Here is a 21981-nt window from a genome sequence, read left to right as displayed (position 1 = left end):
TGACTGCATCACTTCCACATTCAGTGATGTAGAGCTCTGTGTAAATGTCATGCAACACAACTTGTGTCCTTGGTAGTGCAAGTCCTTCGTGAATATGTCGAAATTTCCTTCAGAGTTTTTCCTTTATCTTTTCTTGACATTTGGATACAGGCTTGACTGTGAAAATGATCAAAACTGATCAATTAATATGGAGTGTTACACTTCAATGGCTGTATCTTACATACATTTAGAACATACCTGTTCCTTAAAGCTACCTGGACACTATAGGGGGTGCCTTTACTTTTGGCAACATGCCTTTATTTTCTCCTGGTTTTGCTTAGATACAAAGAAAGAAAGTATACTGGGGTTTTTTTTAGTTGTTTTTTTTTTTAAATCTCAGTGATATTTATTTTATTATTTTGCCATTTCCCACTTCAACAAGACCCCCCCCCCCCCCCATTTATTTTCAATACATTTGCATCAAATTTACAGATTTGGAGCCTTTGATTTATGTTACAGCCTTCGCTTCCCACTGGCGTGACAAGCCTGATGTTAACTTGTTTTTAGAGATGAATTAAAAAAAAAAAAAAAGGGGTCGTAACATTTAACTATTATTTATATTCTTAAAAATCACAGATGAAGAAGACGTACTTGATGCCAACTGAAGTGTGACTTTCAGAACTTCATCCTCGGAGAAACCTCTCATCAGCCTTTCAGCAACATCCCGAGTGCTACAATTAGCTTGCAACGTCCCAAAGCATTCTGGGTATTCGTAACTCAAATTTCTTTTAAACTCCCGAAACTCTGAGGTTGTAAAGCTACCCAGTATGTTCTGTAGCGTGGTCAGAGTATTGGGAACTGTTGAGAGCTGAAACAAATGCACAAAATGCAAGCAGTGAACAAGAAGGTTTAATTATTCATATGTAATGGAATATATAGTAGATTATACCTTGGGTGAAACCTGCAAGGTTGTCTGAGATATAAAACCACTAATTGTATTTAGGTCATGGATATTCCATTTACCTTAGTGTATTGTTTTTCATGTTCTCTATGCTCCTTCACGGCACACTCCGAACAAATGGATGTCAGGTCAGTTTTGCAGAACATAACCAGAGCTCTGAGGTGCTCCTGACAGAATCTTAGTTGCACGTCATCAGTCTCCATAACGTCAGCAGAACTATGTTGCGCCAGCTTGATTTTCTGTACCAACTCTGCTACAGCGTTATTTGTGTGTAGGACGGAACACGAGCCAGATGTTTTCCCACACTTTGGGCAAGCACTTTCTCCATGTTCAGACTGGGCCTGATAATTGGTGATGCACGGTCTGCAGTACGTGTGTCCGCACGACGTAGAGACCGGGTCGTTTAAGAGCTTAGTACAAACTGAGCACTTCAATACCTCATCAAATAGCTCACTAGAAAGAATGACAAAATAGCCAATTATTATCTGCCTGCAAAGCTTAAGAATCTGAATCCCCCTTAACTTTAGAGTTTAACAAAATAAACCTGTGCTTTCTTCACTCTTCTTTCCTTCTCACTCTGCTCACCTACACTAAAGCAAAAGTAAATAAAAACACCACCAGAGCGTAATCATTTATAATGGCTGATTTGTTGATGTTCATGCTATGCCCTGGGGTAAAGCTGTGAGCAAGACTGTTTCTTTAATCTGACCAGTCTCACCCATTCCTACAGAAAGTTTGACCAACCCAGCCCACTCTTGCAGAAAGTTTGACCAATTCCGTCCACTCCCGCAGAAAGTTTGACTAATTCTTACTATAACCATGACTATAATTGACCCAAGAAGACATCAATATAACACCAGTCATGATTTACAGACTGAAAATAAAACCTTGTATATTTCTGCTGTTCTCCTTGACTGAAGTGTAGTGGTTGCATCATTGAGACTTCGCTCTTCACAGAAAGATGGTCTGGTGTTGGTGAAGCCGTTCGAACTCTGAATGGAAGAAAAAACATTTTTTCTACATTTGCAATAAAGTTTGACAAATCCTGTTCTCTCCCCAGAAATACTCACCAATCCTGCAGAAATTTTGACCAATCCTATACAGTCTTGCAGAAAGTGTGACCAATCTTACACTCTCTCACAGAAAGTTTGACCAGTCCTACACTCTCTCACAGAAAGTCTGACCAGTCCTACACTCTCTCACAGAAGGTTTGACCAATCCTACACTCTCTCACAGAAAGTCTGACCAATCCTACACTCTCTCACAGAAAGCCTGACCAATCCTACACTCTCTCACAGAAAGCCTGACCAGTCCTACACTCTCTCACAGAAAGTTTGACCAGTCCTACACTCTCTCTCAGAAAGTTTGACCATTCCTACACTCTCTCACAGAAAGTTTGACCAGTCCTACACTCTCTCACAGAAGGTTTGACCAATCCTACACTCTCACACAGAAGGTTTGACCAATCCTACACTCTCTCACAGAAGGTTTGACCAATCCTACACTCTCTCACAGAAAGTTTGACCAATCCTACACTCTCACACAGAAGGTTTGACCAATCCTACACTCTCACACAGAAGGTTTGACCAATCCTACACTCTCACACAGAAGGTTTGACCAATCCTACACTCTCTTACAGAAAGTTTGACCAATCCTACACTCTCTTACAGAAAGTTTGACCAATCCTACACTCTCTTAGAGAAAGTTTGACCAGTCCTACACTCTCTTACAGAAAGTTTGACCAGTCCTACACTCTCTCACAGAAGGTTTGACCAATCCTACCCTCTCCCACAGAAAGTCTGACCAATCCTACCCTCTCCCACAGAGAGTTTGACCAATCCTACCCTCTTCCACAAAAATCCTGCAGAAAGTTTAATCAATCCTGCCATCTCCCCTAGAAGGTTTGACCAATCCTGCCCATTCTCACAGGAAGTCTGAACAATCCTGCTCTCTCCCACAGAAAGTTTGACCAATCCTTGCTTCCACCTGAATGAGAGTCAAAACCCACAACTTGTTTGTTGTGTCCTGCAGGATCCAAGTCCTGTTTGTAGCTAAAATAGTACTACTTGGTAGGTAAATTTCATTTACTATAAACATGACCTAAGCATGGCAATAACTGACCAAAGAAGTCATTAACAGAACACCAGTCATGATTTACAGACTGAAAATAAAACCTTGTATATTTCTGCTGTTCTCCTTGACTGAAGTGTAGTGGTTGCATCATTGAGACTTCGCTCTTCACAGAAAGATGGTCTGGTGTTGGTGAAGCCTTTCGAACTCTGAATGGAAGAAAAAAAAAAAGTTTCATCAGCTACATTTGCCATGAAAGAAAAAATAAATAGTAGAAGTTTAGCACACATTCCTAATAAGATTGATTCAAACAGTCAAAATTGTAATTCGAAGAAATTCTCTCTCCAGCATCATATTAAATATTACATAATATTTATAGCTGAAGCAGACCTTCTGCCTGAAGGAAAAGAAATTGGGTGTATCATTGAATCATCACTCTTCACTGAAACTTGACAAGGTGAAATAGACCTCCTGAAAGAAAAACTGAAAATTAAGATCAACAAGAACTATTCATCATTTAGTAACCTTGAAAGAAAAGAGTGCCACTTTAAAGAACTGGACCTATTTTTGTGTCTTCAGTTTTTTATTTCTAAACAATATTTTCAGATGCGTTGCATATTAATATAAACACATGTTCAAATATTTGACAAATATCAGACCGCTTATGACGAATCCCTTTTCCTTGCTCAGTCTGGACCGTTTCGTTCTCGGCACTCTGACAGCACTGAGGCTCCTCCATCTCTGGCTTCTCCATCTGTGTGAAAAAAACCAGCACAAATCTTAGGCATACTACTGCAACTCTAGATCCCTAAAGAGTACTTTCACCGATTTAGGACACAAGGCATGAAAAAGAAGTTTATGATTTCAGCTAAATTGGCAGCCAAGAACAACAAGACAGTACAAAATTCCCTGAACACTGAAAAAAAAAAAACCCTGTAGGATTTAAATCATGCAAAATTACAGTATACTCAGATTATTATAAAACGGCGCAAAACAGCTTTCCGTCATTTGTTGAAACACATGAAATCTATTGTCATAAAAGTTTTTACTCTTGTATGATGCCAATAAGTCTAAAAACCTAAATTTACCATGTAAGCAATACAGTACATGCCCTTTAATCTTGATTTTATGGAGGAAGATGAACACCTAAATGACTTTTGTGTCAGAAAATTGAAATTAGGTTAGATTTAAAACATAGCAACATAGATTAAATAAAAGACCAATGGTACAATCATATACTGATGCAATTACAATGTCATATACCATAAAACAGAACATTTTTACGACTACAGCAAATCAGCTGTTCTCCTGTAGTACACGAAGGAGCGGGCAAGTCAAGGCGCGCATGCGCAATACAATGTCCTTTTCACTGCTGCTGCTTTACGTCTCTAATAACCACCGTAGAAGGTTCTGGACCTTCCAAAATGTGTGCCAAAATATTAACAACGATTTGACAGCTTTTGGGAAGAAAGAGCAGGCTAACAGCTGTACAATTTTATAATAGGTGAACTAGAATAAAAAGACCTGCTTTGTGTATAATTTAGAGAATATATTCTATAGGCTATATATAGCTCTAGGTCTGGATATAAAATAATATCTAACTGCGCAATAATGATTACGTAAGATTTTTTTTTCAGAACCGGCGACTAAGAGCTAAAAATAACGTCACTTCATGATTCAGACAGGTATGAGCTACTTACGAAGACTAGTTTACTGATCTTATCGGAAGTCCTTAGTTTTTGCCCGTTTCACAGCCTGCTGGAACCCCGACAACTGTGCACTCAGACTTCTGCGCACTTTCGCTTAAATACCACGTCAGAATCGTTTGTATTGAACGACTCCCTAAAATGAATCTGAAGTACCGATTCACCTACGCACGAAAACAATCACCACGTGATCGATATCAAACCCTATAAATCGCCTAATGCTTATAACAAATATAATAATCATATGAGGCTCCTGTGTTGTTTTTACTCCTCATATTCACGAATATTGGTTATTAGGAAACGAAACATCTTTTTTTCATGAATTTTAGAAGTGAATCGAAGAATCGATTCTCAGGCGTGAATGAATCAACTTCATATGCGCACAATAACAAGCCTTAGGGAAGAATGTGGACCTGGTATATGCATATGTGTCTCTTGTAAACATGTAAAACAGAAAAAGGTGACTTCCCAAATTCTGACTACTAACTTATCTGCAAATGAATTAATTTGAGTTAAATTTTATTATTATTAGTAGTAGTAGTAGTAGTAGTAGTAGTAGTAATAGTATTGTTGTTGTTTTTGTTGCTGCTGTTGTATTGTTTTTTTCTTTTGTTTTGTTTTTTTCCTCCGTCCTCTGTTTTATTTGCCGTAATTGTCTATATCAAATTGTTTATTGGGTTTGCAATATTATTTCCATACATGCCTTCCTTCAAAATTGATCTGTTATAATGTGGAGGGAAAAAATGATGGAAGGAGTTTACATTTTATGTGAACATATATTTTTCTGTGTGTGTGTATGCGCGTGTTTGTGAAAAGCATGTGAAAGTGCATTTTAACACGCTGTGCCCTGAAATTGCACATGCTCACACGTCACTCATGTAAACACGTGACATCCATCCGTCCATCCATCCATTTTCTGTATCGCTTATCCTTTCTGGGTCGCGGGGAACCTGGAGCTTATCCCAGGAGGCATGGAGCACAAGGCATGGGACACTCTGGACGGGGTGCTAATGCATCTCAAGGCCCAATCACACACACATTCACACACCCATTCACACACTGCGAACACTTTTTTTGGATTTGCCAATCAGCCTACAGTACAAGTCTTTGGACTGGGGGAGGAAACCGGAGTACTGTACCCGGAGGAAACCCCCGAAGCACGAGGAGAACACGTGGCATCATGTGGATATTAATATGAGATAAATAAAAAATAGAAAGGAATCATTTGAAAACATGTAAAATAAAAACATGCAATAATGCACTTCATGTGAAGCGTCTAATAAACACGAGTAAAATTTATATATGAATAAAGACATGATTCATGCTTTGTGTGTGTGTGTGTGTGTGTGGTTTTTTTTTTTTTTTACATTTGTGAGCCTCTTCCATACATGTCCTATTTGTACATGTCTGAAGAAAAACATTTTTTTTATGATGGAGACTCTTTCTGATTATAATATGATAAGGTTTTTTTGACAGGTCTGACATGACGTAACTTCATGAAAAGCTTGTTCGTTGCCACCTTGTGTTACATGCATAGAATTACAAAAACAATTTTACACACACAAATACCTCAGACGTGATAAAGTGTTTGAATGCTTATTCATCTTTATTTCTATATTTTTATAAAAATCCTCATGCTTATCCTGTTATGATACATATATATATATTTAATGTGAAAAGGGGTGTATGCAGAGTAAATAGGTAAAATATTTACCAGAAAATTGCCAGCGTTTTTAGGTATTGTATAGATGTTGTGTAGAATTTCACACAACAAGTTAAACACACATATCAGGCATCACATGGTGTACATACTGCAGGGTTTTCATTCCCCATGCTGGTTATGCTGTTTAGGCTGGGTGTTGATCATGCGCCGTCTCACTTGGCGTGTTTCTTGTAAATAGCAATGTACTCCTTGACATCATCAGGGGAACCCAGCACGACAGGAGCCCTCTGGTGGATGCTCTCAGGCTGGATGTCCAGCACGTTCATGGGTCCTGTGGTGGCCATTCCTCCAGCTTGCTCAATGACGAAGGCCATGGGGTTGCACTCATAAAGCAGCCTCAGCTAAAAGACAATTAGACAAAAGAATCAGGATCACCGATACCATTTCAGACATGTCAGAACAATCCAGTACTACAGCAGGCTCAAATTTCTTTATCAGGCCAATTCAAGGAACTAAACAATATGTGGTAAGGCTTGAAAATGGCTGGTCTCCATCCAGAGCTTCAGCAGTTTTGGAAAGAAGAATATGCAAAAATATCAGGATCCAGATGTTCAAAGCTGATAGAGATATCTCAGACGACTTGCAGCAGTAAAAACAGCCTAAGGCAAGTATTGACATGTGGGGTGTGTGTGTGTGTGTGTGTGTGTGTGTGTGTGTGTGTGTGTGTGTGTGTGTGAATACTTGTTTGTTTTTTTGCTTAACCCTAAAACATTGGCTATTTTAGGCATTTCTCCATTAGACATGGTGTGTTATAGGTCATTTTAAGTATTAAAAAAAGCTTAACCAATAAAAAAAAAGCAGAAAAAGAAAGGGTGCTATTTATAGTACAAGTAACTTTTTTGTCTTGAAAATCAAACAGTGAATAAATAAAAATGCTTGTTTATCTAAATCCAGAAAAAAAAAAAATATATATATATTCAAAAGGTAATAAAACCGGATTCTACCTAGCATTAACCCAGGGGGTGAATACTTATGCAACTACCAAACGACTGTTTTTCTGGTTAATTAACCATCATATCAAAATAAAATATATTTTGCGACCTTCATATGTTAAACCTGTTTTGTTCATGAAGTAGTGTATATATATATATATATATATATATATATATATATATATATATATATATATATATATATAATCCCAAATACCTTCAGTTCAATTCCAGGTTAAATGTGGAAATGTTCAAGAGGGTGAATAATTATGCAAGCCCCTTAAAATTAAGCAACTCTGATGTATTTACCACCTCCATCAGACTTGTCGCTTGTAATTTCCCTTTCTTTATTCGTGCTATCATTATTGTTATACAGTACGGCGATTTGTTCTCATTTTCTCACCTTGCCCTTTGGACTCTTAACGTTGGCTGGATACAGGAAGATTCCTCCATAGACCAGCGTCCTGTGCACATCAGCCACCATGGAGCCCACGTAGCGCCCTCCGTACGGCGCACTGCCATCCTGCAGACGGAACAGCACGCGGTCATGAGCACGGGAGTTACTCACAAACATCTCCAGGTGTACACTTTATACATCCCATTGCCTTTCACTATGAACATTTCACTGTTAAAATAACTGATCTGCACTCTAACATAAAAACATCTTGCTAGATTTATCTCCAACAGAGGTCAAGAAATGGAGTTTCAGCCAGTTTTGGGGGGTGTCCATCCGTTATAAACAGTGTTTTACTATCAAAAAAGCTTTAATTCAATTCAATTCGATTCAGTTTTATTTGTGTAGCGCTTTTAACAATGGACGTTTTCTCAAAGCAGCTTTACAGAAACATATAAACACAGGGTACGGATTTTAAGTGTGTGAATTTATCCCTACTCCCTATTGAAAGTCTCAAGAATGACCCGTTACCTCTGGGAATTTCTTCTTCTGTAGATATTCTGTGACGTCTGGGTAAAAATACTGAGCATATCCCTCATTAAGACTGTAAATTTTTCCTTTCTTCTTAATCTTCACGTCACGGTCCACCAAAATAAACTCCCCTATGGCCTAGCGATGAAGGACAAGAGGGAAGCAAGAAATCAGGCAATCTGAAGAGAGATTATATATGAAATGATAAAAAAAAAAGAGGATCATTTGTAAGGACAGGGTTTGTTTCTTGGTAGTCCTTCTCAAAGTAAATGATCTGCTAAGTGAGGAATAAAACACTTTGCTTTGTTGTTATAGGAAAATAATCAACAACGGGGTGGTGTGAAGAATTAGAGGTACCGTTACTACCCTGACGTTGATTATCGTCCAATAATCCTGAAGTATTTTATTAAAAATCGTATTTTTATCCCTTTATGGTTACGTTAGGGTTTTCTCTTTATCTCTCTCTTGAAATTATTAAGACAAAATAATGCACCTTGTCTTGTTGCTAAGAAACAGGAAGCATTTATCCTCTGCCCCATGTCTGAAAACTTCAAGTTACAGCTTTATCTCTGACTGTTACAAAGTGCTGACACTGGAGACTCCTTCCAAAAATGATAAATAAACATCTCCTTAAAGAAAATTTAAAAAATAATAATGATCTGTTCAAGTGGAGCATCCAGTGTACAAGTTACCGTGTCAGTTGTTACTATAGAAACAGTAATGATATTGAACAAGCACATTAATACTGTATAAGTCTATGATTTGCCTCGCCTATTGTTCGACCAATCAGAATGAAGCCTCGGAAGTATGGTGTGGAATAAAACATATAACAACACAAGATAAGATGAAAATATTTATTTTAGATTTCTGTCGGGAATGCGACACGTCACGTGCAGGTTGCTCGGGAGGTTTTTGGATGATTGCTATGTTTTCATGATGTTTTCATCATCTTAAAGAGGTTCTAAAAGGGAAATCCTATGCCAAATGATTTTTTTCCCCTCTTTCACTGTATATTCAAGATATTCATGGATGTAAAGTGGCATGTGGAGTGTGACGAGACTCACAGGGTCCAGCATGAAGCAGTTGACTCCTTGACCCGTAGACAGAACCAGCATGGTGGCACTGCCGTAGAGGGCGTAACCCGCGGCAACGATATTTCTACCTGGCAGCAAGGCATCCTTCTCACTCGGTTCACTGTTGTTGTCCTAAAACACGCACCCCCACACACATACACACACTCGATTATTTTTACTATTAACGATTATTAATTATTATAGAATCCTACATCACTTTCAAGTGTCCCATAAAGTATCTGCACCACGATCTGGCTATATCTTGGCCACGGCCTTGAGCTAAATTTTCCCCTGTGTGTAGTTTGTTGAGTGTGTCTTGTGTATTGCGCGTCTATATGTTAATCCACAATGCATTTGTGCCATTCTATTGTAGTGTTATCCTGAATTTATTAGTCATCATTCATTTATTGTACTTCCCTATTCTTATGAGCCAAGGTTCTAGGTTTTGCTAGAGAGTCTGGTACTATTAATGACTAAATGAAGAAAAGCACTACCGATGTTCACTCGACTGTCTCAAACAAACCACGGTTATATTACTTTAAGACAAGTGTGATGGGGGTCAGGGACAGTACTGTGCCAAGCCTCTAGAATTTTCTGAGAGAACAGTCTTGCTTGGTTGGCAGTGCCATTTCCTGTTTGGAGCATATATAAAGCACGTGGACACTAGGCCAGGTACAGAGCCTTGCCAATTGTTCTACTTTCTTGCAGTGGCATTCTAGATTGATATTGCATGTACGATCTCGAGTTTTATTCGTGGTCTTCCCGTGTTTTGGATTTGCCCCATTTCTGATAATACCTTGACTTCGACCCGTCTCTGTGACTTTGACTATGGATTGGATTTGCCCCTGGGATATAATTACAGTGTGTATTCTCTGGGTATGACCTTGAGCTGAGTCTGGATTTTGATCATCGTAAATAAATACATAAATAAATAAATAAACATCTTTCACATGGAGTCTAGACTGTTGCAACAAAATGGTGTGAGCTTTTTAAAAACCAGCGATTGGGTTTTGCACCGAAAAGCCCACTGAGTCATGGCGTTCAAGTTGGTTTTCCAGTTGAAAACTGGTGTATGGAAGTGTGTATGCATGGAAGTGCAATCTAAATAGCCAATCAGACTGCAACCTCCAACACTCCGAAGCATGACGCATGACCCAAGTGTACGAGTGTGTTCAGAAATACCTTTTTGTAAATGGCAAAAATGGTTCCAATGGAAGCCAGACAGTCGATGTTGGACGAGCCGTCCAGCGGATCGAAGCAAACCACATATTTACCCTGTTTAAAAAAATATTTTAAAAAAATAAATAAATAAGGTCAGCGCTATACATCATATACACAAGTGGAAGTGTGTGAAGCGGATATGTAAAATCTCTAATAGATATCACTCATACTCACTCTTTGTTCAGGCTCAATGATGATAGCTTTGTCATCCTCCTCACTGACCAGCACACAGGAAGTGAACGACGACTTAATCATGTTAATGACAAGATCGTTGGACAACACATCCAGCTTCTTCACCTGGTCTCCTGTTACGTTTGTGCTTCCTGCAATCCCATACCTGAGAGAGAGAGAGACAGAGAGAGAGAGAGAGAGATAGAGAGAGGGGGGGGGGAGACATGTTATGTCTCTTGTTGCAATCTTGCAGTTTTCTTTCAAAGCAGACTCTGACCTGTTGCACAAGGGACTAAACACCGTCTCGGCTATCAGTATTAGACGTCGTAGCGAAAACGTCTGTGGATAATGGAGTGATTAGGTCAGCATTCTAAGCTCTGGAATGGCATCATGCAAGTGAAGAGCTGAAGAATTTGCGTAATCCGGGTCTACATTAAAAATTAAACTAGGAAACATTCGACGGCACATTATAGCAGCGTTTCATTTGCTACATATTAAACGGGTAGCAAAGTCGTCTTTATAAACACTACATCATTTAATATTCTTAAAGAAGTATATTCTGATATATATTTTTGTCATATTGTATTCCTTGTCATTGTTTGGAAGCACGATCGACCAGTAATTAATGCTTGCTAACATGATGAGTCCATTTGAAGTGTCAGCTTAAGCATATTACGCTAAGCTAGCTAATGTATTGTTACTAGTATTTATTACTGATGTAATATTAGCCTAGCAAGTTGTTAAATATTATCGGGGAGTTTTGTCATTCTCCTAAATGCTCTTCAAGCCATCTCTATTTTGAGACAAAGACAAAGCATCCATTCGAAACTTTAACTCGAACGTATTTCGCTAATCTAGCGAATGTACATACAAGAGTTAGCTAAAGGCGTCAGATCTTGTGCAGCGAAATAAGTGCAACAAACATCCTGCTATATTACTATTAACGATGATGGTGATTTCCAGGATATATGTAGGCTAATAATGAGTCTTTATTGATCACATATACATTACAGTACAGTCAAATTCTTTTCTGCGCATACCCCAGCATGTCAGGAAGCTGGGTCAGACATGATACAGTGCCCCCTGGAGCAGAGAGGGTTAAGGGCCTTGCTCAAGGGCCCAACAGTGGCAGCTTGGCAGTGCTGGAGCTTGAACCCCCGACCTTCTGATCAGTAAATCAGACCGCCAAGCTAATGTGTGTTTCTGTCATACCACAGTAAAAAAAAAAACCTACTCTGTAGGACTGTTTGTGCTTTGTAGAGGTTAAAAGGTAAAGCTTGGATGTGTTAATCAATAACAGTGTTTGGCAAAGATAAGTGCAATCAGAAAATGTTCTCAACGCTGATGATATTACACGACTACAAAACTGGTTAATAGTTCAGTCAGAAACATTGATTCATTCCTGCTAGGCATACAGCTTATTGTCTAACTTACTGTACAATTCTGCGGTACTGATTTCAATCATGTACTGTATACGGATTGCTTCATGTGCTCTGGTCTATGTGATATTATAACAGCTATATTTCTATCACATAGAATGATACATTTCATTAGATTTGACCATAGAGCGAATCAAGATAGTATTATTTTAACTTGATTTGTTTGTTGGTTGTTTGTTGTTGTTTTTTTTTTTTTACATTATTACATGATTAGTTTAGTGTGACATTACTCTCTGCTGTTACATGTAAGAAATAAAGCACTGCGTGGCATTCCGTTACAGGAAAATGATCAGTGACCGAGTGGTGTGATGAAGCGGAGCTACCGTTGCCATCCGGAAGCTGATCATTTTCCGATAACAGCACAACACAAAGCGTTTCAATCCTCTTAGGCTAACAGTGACAATTTATTCCAAATATTGTCGAACATCAGAGTATTTATATGCTCATAGTTACAATTTTCTCCGCGAATTAAGTTCTTTCTTGTTATCGGTTACGTTACAGCACTCGTTCCTTCACCAGCCTCTCATTTATTTCTACTCTCTTGAAGTTATTAGGACAAAAAAAACCCCCAAAAAAACCACAAAACAAAACAAAACATACAGCCATGTTCCTGTGCTAGACATGTTCCTGAGAAACCAGAAAGTGTCGTGAAGACTCGCTACTCTTTTGGTAGAAACCCCAATAATGGAGACTCCTTCCATAGATAAATGTTACAGTACATAAACGTCTATTTAGAGAAAACTTCAAGGTATCAATGACTATAGATTTTTCTTTGTTAAATAACAACATTATTGTTAATCCATGTATTAGGTTTAGTTTGTGTGGAGCATCCACTATACAAGTCCCTATGAATTTATATCTGAACTACACTCCTAGGCAAAAAAAAAAAATGGTCTCAGGAGTGCATTTGTTTAATTTGTTTAATTTTCAGACCAATTATTTGTTGTTAAGACCATTAAAAGCTTAATATTTTCCATTTTGTGTTTGGCCGATTTATTTTTTAGCCCAGAAGTGTAACCTTAGACAAGAGTCTAAGACCTTCTGACAACACCATGGTACAGTATAAACATTATAATCTCACAAATCCTACAATAATTTGACAACACTATCAAACCTGGTTTATTTAGATTTCTTTTTTTTAAATACCGAGAATCATAAAATAAAACGCATGCATTTATACGTACTCCTACACCCGGTATGTTTTCAGGCTTCAAGAGAACTTGTGAACCTTGTGACACTTACAGGTTAGCGATTCCTGCTTTCCTGACTGCAGAGGAAATCGCTTTGATGGCTGTGCACATGGAGTTGAGGAGCGTGGTCAGCTCTCCTGTCCCTTTGGCTTTCCGTCCTTCCTCCAGGACGAACCTGGTCAGCGTGATTACATTGGTATCGAAGGCTCCTCTGTCCGACATTGTGAGCAGTAGTTTGTGAAGCTGGAAAGCGAAAGGTACAGGTAGACAGAAAGGCTGAACGTGAGTCTGGTGCAGGAGTTTGAGAGACCTTTTAGGGGGTGTGTGCGCCGGTAAACCAATCAGACGAGGCATTTACACACATCTGGTTAGGCAAGATTTCATTCTGATCAAAGTTCATCGACTGTGGAGCTTGCAGCACATTTTAAACACTTCACTGCTCTTAATTCATGCATTGTATGCAGCTGAAAAAGATGACTATAATAAAGAGGCCAGGCCACAATAAAACAATAAAATGTGCAAAAACACTGGGATGTGTGTACATGTTCATGCGCGCCCCAAAATGTCCAAGAAATGAGATCGAAGGTGAAAGGTCACTCAGCTGCAATCTAGCACGTCACTCAGTGTCTCTAGGGCTGGACCTGCAGTCGAAGAGATAATAAAGGTTTGTTTGATTAAAGTGGTTCTGTTTGTGCATTTGGGATGTGAATGATGCAAAGCTACTGGCGAGGTCAGTAATCCCACTCTCCTAATCTAAACCCAATCGTACTGCAAAACAGTAGAGAAACGTCCACAACGAGTCTGAAACCTCAGTATCTGAAACGTCGAAGAGTACCCATTCTAATATTTAGCAAAATATTAGATGAATCACATGAATATGTATCACTTGAATATGAATCTCATGAAAATGAATCTCATGAAAATGTATCACATGTAAATGAATCATACGTAAATGAATCACATGTAAATGAATCATACGTAAATGAATCACATGTAAATGAATCACATGTAAATGAATCACATGTAAATGAACCATATGAAAATGAATAAATTAATTTAAAGACAAAAATCCAAACACTGGACACTGGTCTCAAAATCTTAGTGGTACAGATGGGTTGTGGCTTCTGGGGTATTTTTCAGAACATATGGACCACCACTGGGACACTAAAATAATAGTATGTGTGATGCTTTTTGTTGAAGATTTTAAACTTGTCACTATTGGGCTGAGAAACAGCCCACATCTAATGGGGTTAATTTTTGGTTTGTATTATCTTCTGAGATGCTTATCTGCTCACCACGGTTGTACAAAACCCCACTAGAAACCCTCATAGAATTTCTAATGGTTGTAATGGTTATAATAGAAATTGTATTGGTTTTAATGGAAACTCTAATGGTCCCTGTGTGTCTCTACTGGTAAATTATTGCCTTCTGTTCTCTTGGTGGCATGTTATGTCTAGTGGATACCATTAAGGACCAATAATGGTAAAGGTTTTAATGGTTAGCTGATGGTTTGTAGTGGAACCCATTAGAATTTCTGTGATGGTTTCTGTTGTTTTCTTTCAGCAGGGTTGAGTTACCATATCAGTCTGGCCATTCTCCCCTGACCTCTCTCATTAACAAGGCTTCTCAGCCTGGATCTTTTTTGTTTTTCACACCCTTCTGTGTAAACGCTAGAGATGTGTGTGAAAATCCCAGGAGGTCAGTAGTTTCTGAAATACTCAAACCATTCTTTTTGGCACCAAAATCACAGAGTTCACATTTTTTCCCTCATGCTGATGTTCAATGTGAATATTAAAAGCAGCTCTTTAAGTGTATCTACATGTTTTTTTCTCTCGTTATGCTGGTTCCACATGATTGGTTGATTGGATATTTGCATGAATGAGGAGGTGTACAGGTGTTCCTGTGGTCGGTGATACTCCACTGTGGTCAAAACATCGCTGATACAGGTTGCAGGACGATTAGCATACACCGGGCATGGACAGAATTCCGACTGTGGATGTTTCCCATCACCCCTCTTTTTCTTGTCTTAACTTTTTGATTTTACACTCTCAACATTGTGAAAGTAGGCTATAATATTACCGCCACGCCCCTGCATTTATGTATACGTTGTAATAAAGCATGCGTTGCCGTATGGTCGCTAAGTCACTAAACTGAAGTGATTACAACAGGTATCAAAACGATGATGCATCAAAAATATATAATGCAACAGAAACTCATGAACTAGAGTCCTCAGCATTTAGTTTCCATGTTTACTTAACAAAAAGAAAGAGCAACAAACTATGCAAGCTCACAAAGTTTGCAGATATGGGTGTAACTTCTGTAAGCTTCTTTCTAAAACATGATGAACTATGTGTGGAGGATATGCAGTATATATTTTTTGTTGCATTTGGTTTTAATAGTAGGTGATCCCCTTGAGCAAGGCCCATAACCCTCAATTGCTCAGTTGTGCAAAATAAAATGAGATCATTGTAAGCCACTATGGATAAAGGCGTCTATCAAATACCATAACGTAAATGTAAATGTACTTTTAGAGAAGGTGATAGTCATGGTCTCGTCCTGTCTAGTGTGTGGGAGACTAAACATCTTTTAATATCCTTAAATATTTGGTCCATAACTCGTAATCTAAAGGGCGAATTTGAAAGAAAATCTATGAAATTCTATCAAATGTGATTCAGTTAGTAAGTAGGCCTTATTGACATTAAAATAATAATAATAATAATAATAATAATAATAATAATAATAATAATAATAATAAACTGCACAAGTATTTCATTGTGTGCATGTTTTAAATGAGGTCTTGTGACTGAAATGGTTATAATAAATCTTTAAAGCTTACGCTTTATTTGGTTAATGGTGTTTCCAAACTTTTTCTCTCTCTTTCTCTATGTTTTGGTTTGTTGCCTTGTTATTGCCTACTGTTACTTATCTTTTTTTTTTTGGTGCATTTTATATTATTGTAGCCTAAATTTTTGTAGATGAGTTTTTAAAAATATATATATTTTTTCCCCTTCCCTAAGAAACCATGGAGGAATGCAAACGTTTGCACACTTTATGCTAACATTTTGCTAGCGTCGGTTGCCATGGGCGCTTGTTGCTAGGAACCCTGGCGCGCGCTTGGCTTAAATGTCACTCATATGCCGCAGTCTTGTCTCGCGCGAGACTGAAGCAGGCATTTCAGCTTCTCTTCTCTGGAGCTGAACTGACCGTGAGTACAGATTAAAGTTAGTTTAATGGATTATACATGATTTATACGTGATTTAAAAGAATCCTTTTGGGGGCATGTGCAAGACACATGATGATATAAGCCTTAGATACGTGATGCGATTCAAAACTTGAACTTTAATTCGCTAAACATATCTAACTAGCCTAAATAGTTTAGTAAATATGTTTGTTTTGGATCTACAAGACACAGTACGGACACTATACTAGATTTCGGACATTTTTAGAGTAAAATTTACGAGCTTCTTTTTTGTGAAGGTGTTTGTGGAATCTCTTCCTCCCTCTGTAAGCCGTTTCTAGGTAACGTTAACATTACTGGGGGCGGGCGGGGGGGGGGTTCAAAACGGATTTATTTATTTTTAGTCTTATTTTCATTTTATACACTTTAAATCACAATTAATTAAAGAACTATTTTTAGATTCGAATAATTAATATATGTTGAGTGATTGAACGTTTCATTACTAATGAGTATGCATATGCATTAGAGGCTTATCGCCCCCCCCCCCCCGAAAGCATCAAATGGTTCAGTCCACCATATACAGATTCACTAGTTTCTGATGAGCAAATATTGTACTTTTATGTTTCATACACCAATTTAATGCTCTACAAATCATGCTGCAACTATTCTTTTTATATTATTGTCATATTTAAGTTTATGTATGTACCTTTTAATTACACGTGGAAAGAGGATAAAGTCATGCAGAATTCATTTTTGACCAAACCATTCATTTAATATTGGCAAAATCAGGTCTTTCCTCAACAAAACTGGGACCTCAATAAAAAAAAGAGAAAAGAAAACAACGATAAAGAAACCAAAAAATGAGGAGAAGAAAAAAAAAACCCCACATAACGAGTACTTATGCATAGGATCCAGAATTGTACACATTTTTTGTCATTACCTGACCATCTAATCTGTAGGTCATGGAAGACGGCAACCATGATGGAGCTGACGACACTGATGAGCTGCTCTGTACCGGTCAGAAGTGTTTCTTAAAACTGTTATTTCAATCTGAGATCTGTCTTACATCTTTTACTGATTGTGGTTTGTGTATGGTTATGAGATTCTGGTTCACATCCAGATTAAAGGTGCATTAGTAAAAATTGGACTCCTAGTGGTTATGCAGGTGAAGTACAACAACAATCAGAATTATGTATTTATTTATTTTTTTATTCCTTGAATCCTCCTCTCATTTTGGCCCATGCACATAAAACCATGCTCCAAGAATCTGTTGACTGTTATTACCGGTGTTAGCTAGCTAGCTTTGTTAGTTGCATGGGAGATAACTAGCATTACAGTTGTGGTGTACTTATTTTGTTCTTTCTCTCGCCTCAGAGGTGATCAGTGATTTCGGGGTCTGTCCACCTGCCCCTCCTCGAGACCACTGCGACTTGCTGCTGGATGCCATTGATGCTCAGCTCAGTCGCCTACAGGTCAGAGAGACACTATTTACTGTGGAGGGGATTTCTGAGTTGCAAAGTTGCATTACGATGTTTTTTTTTTTTTTTCCGGTAATAATCAGAACTCAATCAAAATGTAAAAAATGGTAACCAAATGTTGAAGCAAATACAGTAAAGAAACTAACTGCATGTGCAATCTTGTGAATGTCTTTAACATGATATTATTATTAACGGTCTGAAATCACTCTTCAATATTAGACAAATTCACTTTCAAATGAACCGAAAAATCAAAGAGAATTTGTCAAATATTTTATGTCCTTAGACTTGCAGTCATGGCCAATCAAATGGAGGGAATGGAAAGAAAGAAGATATTCTGGGTTCAGGTAAAACCAGTCGCTCTCAAAAGACAGACAGGTCGTAATGCCTGCCGTGTGTTGTGCTTTTCCGACTCTAACCCTGCGTTCACACTAGAAAGTGGCGAAGCGATAGATGACCGTTCATTTTCTATGTAGCCGTGATTCAATTCAATTCATTCGAATCAGTAGGGTTGTAACGATACTGGCTTCACGATTCGATCCAATTCGATTCTCAGAATATTTTGAAAAAATTTGAATGAAGAAAAATGATGACTGAAAAGACTCATTTTTTAAATTTACTTCTGATTCAGTGTAAAACAGTGTGCATTTTTGTTTGTATAAAACTACATCAATAAAAAATTGCACAAAACGTTCTACAGGTTCTCCATATCTTAAATAAATACATAGAAATTCTCCCCAAAATGTGATTGAAGAATCAGTAAACATAATCAAAATAATCAAAACATAATGAGCTCCATGGCAGCACCTGAGGCATCATTTAGAGCTCCAAAGTCGGCTAAAATGGCCGGCTTTTGAGATGCGTTGTAGATCGCAAATGGTGAGGAGCTAGTGTTGTTTAAAAGCAAGTGAAGAGCTATTTTAAACTGTTATAACTTAGTGTTATAACCGTATAAACTATCATGCGTGTCGGTCGTTGTGAACCAGAGCTATCAGACCCAGTACGTGCTCGTTATATTTGAACTCTGGGTTGTGCGGATTAGGACCTCAACCGATGCAACTACAATAGATGCATAATTAATAGAATGCTGATTCCCACACATTCCCATGATGCAGACATGTGTCTTGAGATATTTTTCATTTCTCTGTCTCTTTCTTTCAGCGTCTCTTGACAGGAGTACGTCTGTAAGTAAAGACACCGGTCTCGGCACTGATAAAGCGAGCTCCGCTCCTGACGGATTGAATTCAGAGCACGCAGATCTGACCACAGGTGACCTCAGAAACATCTGTGGATTCCAGTCATGGATCCTGTGCATCCTGTTATCCTGAACTGCATTCTGTTTGGTTTGTTTTCCACAGTGGAGCCCAGCAGGAGTGGAACGGAGCTTGTTGGACTGCAGGAGGATGAGCGTGAGGAGCATGTAGGGCTGGGTACTACCACCTCCTGGCACACAGGGGGAGCTGGAGGAGTCGGGAGCTCCAAGAGAGAACAGTGTCTGTGGAGGCTGGAGCGACTGCTGGGAACTGGCACTGGGGTATTATAATTATAATAATAATCATCATCATCGTCATCATCAATAAAATATAACACGAAAAATAATTACTGCCATTGTTTTGTTTTGTTTTTGTACTATTTAAATTCTAGTTAAATGCACAAAGAAACGAACATTACAGAAGCTGCTAATGCTGTCATCTGATTTGATCAGATGTTGTTGATTCATTTTCTATAACTGCAGCTCTGACGGTCTGCAAACGTCAGGCTTATATTAAAGAATTCACTTGGATGGTGGACGCACCACAGAACCTAAAACAAAATGTATAACTGTTGATCTGATGACGTTTTCTGTAAGGAGACGTCTATTTAAGTTCTATGGAAGGAGTCTCCAGTGTGCAACAGTCGGTTAGTTTTCCACCACAGGAAGGTCTTCAGGACAGAGGAGTTCGTCCTGTCCGTCTTCTCTTTGGCCGACGAAATGACTGTACGTTTTACGGACGTTCCACAACGTCTGTAACTGTAAATGGATAAAAAATACGACGTGTCATCGTTTAATAAATGAAAAACTGCCGTTATTGTCGTTATTGCTGTTTTCTAAGAGGAATATAAAGGCTTCAGGATGTGCTGTTGTAGAAATATAATCGACTTTGGAGTGACTCAGCTTTGCATCGTGTTGATTCATTTCCTCTAACCGCACACCCCCAAGTGTTTTTAATCCTTACATGATATCAAAACAAAGCAGGTAACAAGTAAGGAGGAGGGCGACGAGGACGAGAGCGTGCGCACTGAGGATTTCAGCGCGAGGTTCCTGGAGGAAATGCTGGACCCGACCAAGCCGAGCGCAGCCGGATCTGGTAATCCGATGACACGTCGGGTTAATTTGGTGTGACGTTTGGTGGGTTGGGTCAGAAAACTGGGATTAGTCCATGTTAATGGAGCTTATTGGAATTTTTAGAGGCGTCTGCTGTCTGTCAGGGAATTAAATAAATTCCTGGTGAACTAAATACTATTTTACAAAAAAAAAAAAAAAAACGTTTAAAAAATCGAAATGACTTTCTGGTTTTATCCCCAGCTCCAGACTTCAGCGCTCCAGATTCTGCCAGTATCAGCAGCGATACCACACTCCTCACCGAACCGCAGGTCACAAGCAGCCAGAACGCAGACCCGATCCCCAGCGTGCTTTCTTTTAAATCTCCCAGCAGGCAACTCGCGGGTATCTCAGATCTCACACTTTTAGACTTGTGCTCCTGTACTGAGTTATACTTTTAATTAAGATAGTTGAAATGAACGCGTGTTTATGTGTGTTTTATCGAAAATGTATTCAGGAAACAGACCCTGGTGTAAATATGAGATTAATAGAGTAGCATTTTAAAGCTTGGGCAGGGTCCCAAAAGTCTGAAGCAACGTTGAAAATCTTGGATTTTTTTTTTGTTTGTTTCTTTTTGGTTTTTGAAGCGTTTATCATTCTGAAATGTTTAAAGCAAACAAAAAAAACAACAACAACTAAATATTTAATATCCTGAATATTTAATATTCGAGATTCTGCACTATTTCTAGGTCCCTATTTAAATGTAAGCAAATGTGTCATATTGATCATATTAACATTTAATGAATGAATGACTAATTTTTTTTTTTTTTACAAAAAGGCATGCCTAATCTCTTCTACTGAAGCACGTGTTCAGACGACACGCCGATGATGAATTTGATTTAAAATGGATCATAAGGTTTTGCACAAACTCGTAGAGTCCATGCCAGCTCGAGTGGACAATGTCCATCCATCCATCCATCTTCTATACCTTCAGGGTCACGGGGGAACCTGGAGCCTATCCCAGGGAGCATCGGGCACAAGGCGGGGTACACCCAATCCATCGCAGGGCACAATCACATACACACTCACACACCCGTTCATACACTACGGACACTTTAGACACGCCAATCAACCTACCATGCATGTCTTCGGACTGGGGGAGGAAACCGGAGTGCCCACTGACATTCAAGCAAAAAAAAAGGGGGGGGGGGGGGGGGTTGGGGGTACCAAATACTTAGAAACTCTGAAATTCATGTAAACATTTGAAAGATTCACTTTTCACTCAATAATACAATTTGTAATGAATGAATTTAAAATCGCAGCATTTTCATTAGTGCGCTCAGACTTTTGGACTCAGACCCCATTCTGTGTGTGTGTGTGTGTTTGTGTGTGCATGTGTATATATATATATATATATATATATATATATATATATATATATATATATATATATATATATATATATTTTCACCCACCTTTCCGTACACTTTCCCTAGTTTGATTACAATTTCTTCCAGTTGAAGGAAACCTGGAATTAGATTTGATTAGATTAGACAAAACTGCAGACCTCGTGGTTGTTCTTCACACTTTTGTTCTTGTAGGTGTTCCACTGAAAAGTTTCGACTTGGTCGCTATA

At 38.5% G+C, this 21981-nt stretch overlaps 3 protein-coding genes across 6 annotated transcripts in view; 1 reads left to right on the top strand and 2 right to left on the bottom strand.

Moving 5' to 3' along the window:
- Positions 1-15: 15 nt before the first annotated feature.
- LOC108255847 (uncharacterized) lies at positions 16-4856 on the bottom strand. Its single transcript, XM_017452141.3, has 8 exons — positions 4711-4856; positions 3670-3764; positions 3401-3481; positions 3115-3219; positions 1828-1932; positions 1003-1393; positions 631-847; positions 16-156 (listed from the first exon to the last, which is right to left on the bottom strand). Exons 2-8 carry the CDS (start codon positions 3762-3764, stop codon positions 110-112), a joined length of 1041 nt encoding a protein of 346 aa, XP_017307630.2. The 5' UTR covers positions 4711-4856; the 3' UTR covers positions 16-109.
- Positions 4857-6296: 1440 nt separating this feature from the next.
- On the bottom strand, positions 6297-13681 carry LOC108255972 (fructose-1,6-bisphosphatase 1). The gene is made up of 7 exons (XM_017452393.3): positions 13443-13681; positions 10765-10927; positions 10552-10644; positions 9361-9501; positions 8297-8434; positions 7775-7894; positions 6297-6780 (listed from the first exon to the last, which is right to left on the bottom strand). Exons 1-7 carry the CDS (start codon positions 13610-13612, stop codon positions 6592-6594), a joined length of 1014 nt encoding a protein of 337 aa, XP_017307882.1. The 5' UTR covers positions 13613-13681; the 3' UTR covers positions 6297-6591.
- A 2628-nt stretch (positions 13682-16309) lies between these two features.
- si:ch211-102c2.8 (golgin subfamily A member 6-like protein 24) overlaps positions 16310-21981 on the top strand; it is a 21399-nt gene continuing 15727 nt past the window's right edge. For 2 of the 4 annotated variants that reach the window (XM_017452389.3, XM_053674263.1), the window contains exons 1-9: positions 16310-16595; positions 17528-17585; positions 17943-18040; positions 18330-18390; positions 19205-19312; positions 19402-19577; positions 20277-20391; positions 20610-20750; positions 21947-21981. The exon at positions 21947-21981 is cut by the window's right edge and continues 73 nt beyond it. In XM_017452389.3, coding sequence (XP_017307878.1) covers positions 17531-17585; positions 17943-18040; positions 18330-18390; positions 19205-19312; positions 19402-19577; positions 20277-20391; positions 20610-20750; positions 21947-21981 — 789 coding nt within the window. In that variant the 5' untranslated portion in view covers positions 16310-16595; positions 17528-17530. The remainder of the gene's footprint in view (positions 16596-17527; positions 17586-17942; positions 18041-18329; positions 18391-19204; positions 19313-19401; positions 19578-20276; positions 20392-20609; positions 20751-21946) is intronic. The other 2 variants (XM_017452388.3, XM_017452387.3) reach the window with 2 other exon arrangements.

This window comes from Ictalurus punctatus, chromosome 22 (assembly GCF_001660625.3).
Source record: "Ictalurus punctatus breed USDA103 chromosome 22, Coco_2.0, whole genome shotgun sequence".
Taxonomy (NCBI): domain Eukaryota; kingdom Metazoa; phylum Chordata; class Actinopteri; order Siluriformes; family Ictaluridae; genus Ictalurus; species Ictalurus punctatus.
The sequence above is the reverse complement of the archived record's forward strand: the minus strand, read 5'-3'. Positions and strand labels throughout refer to the sequence as shown.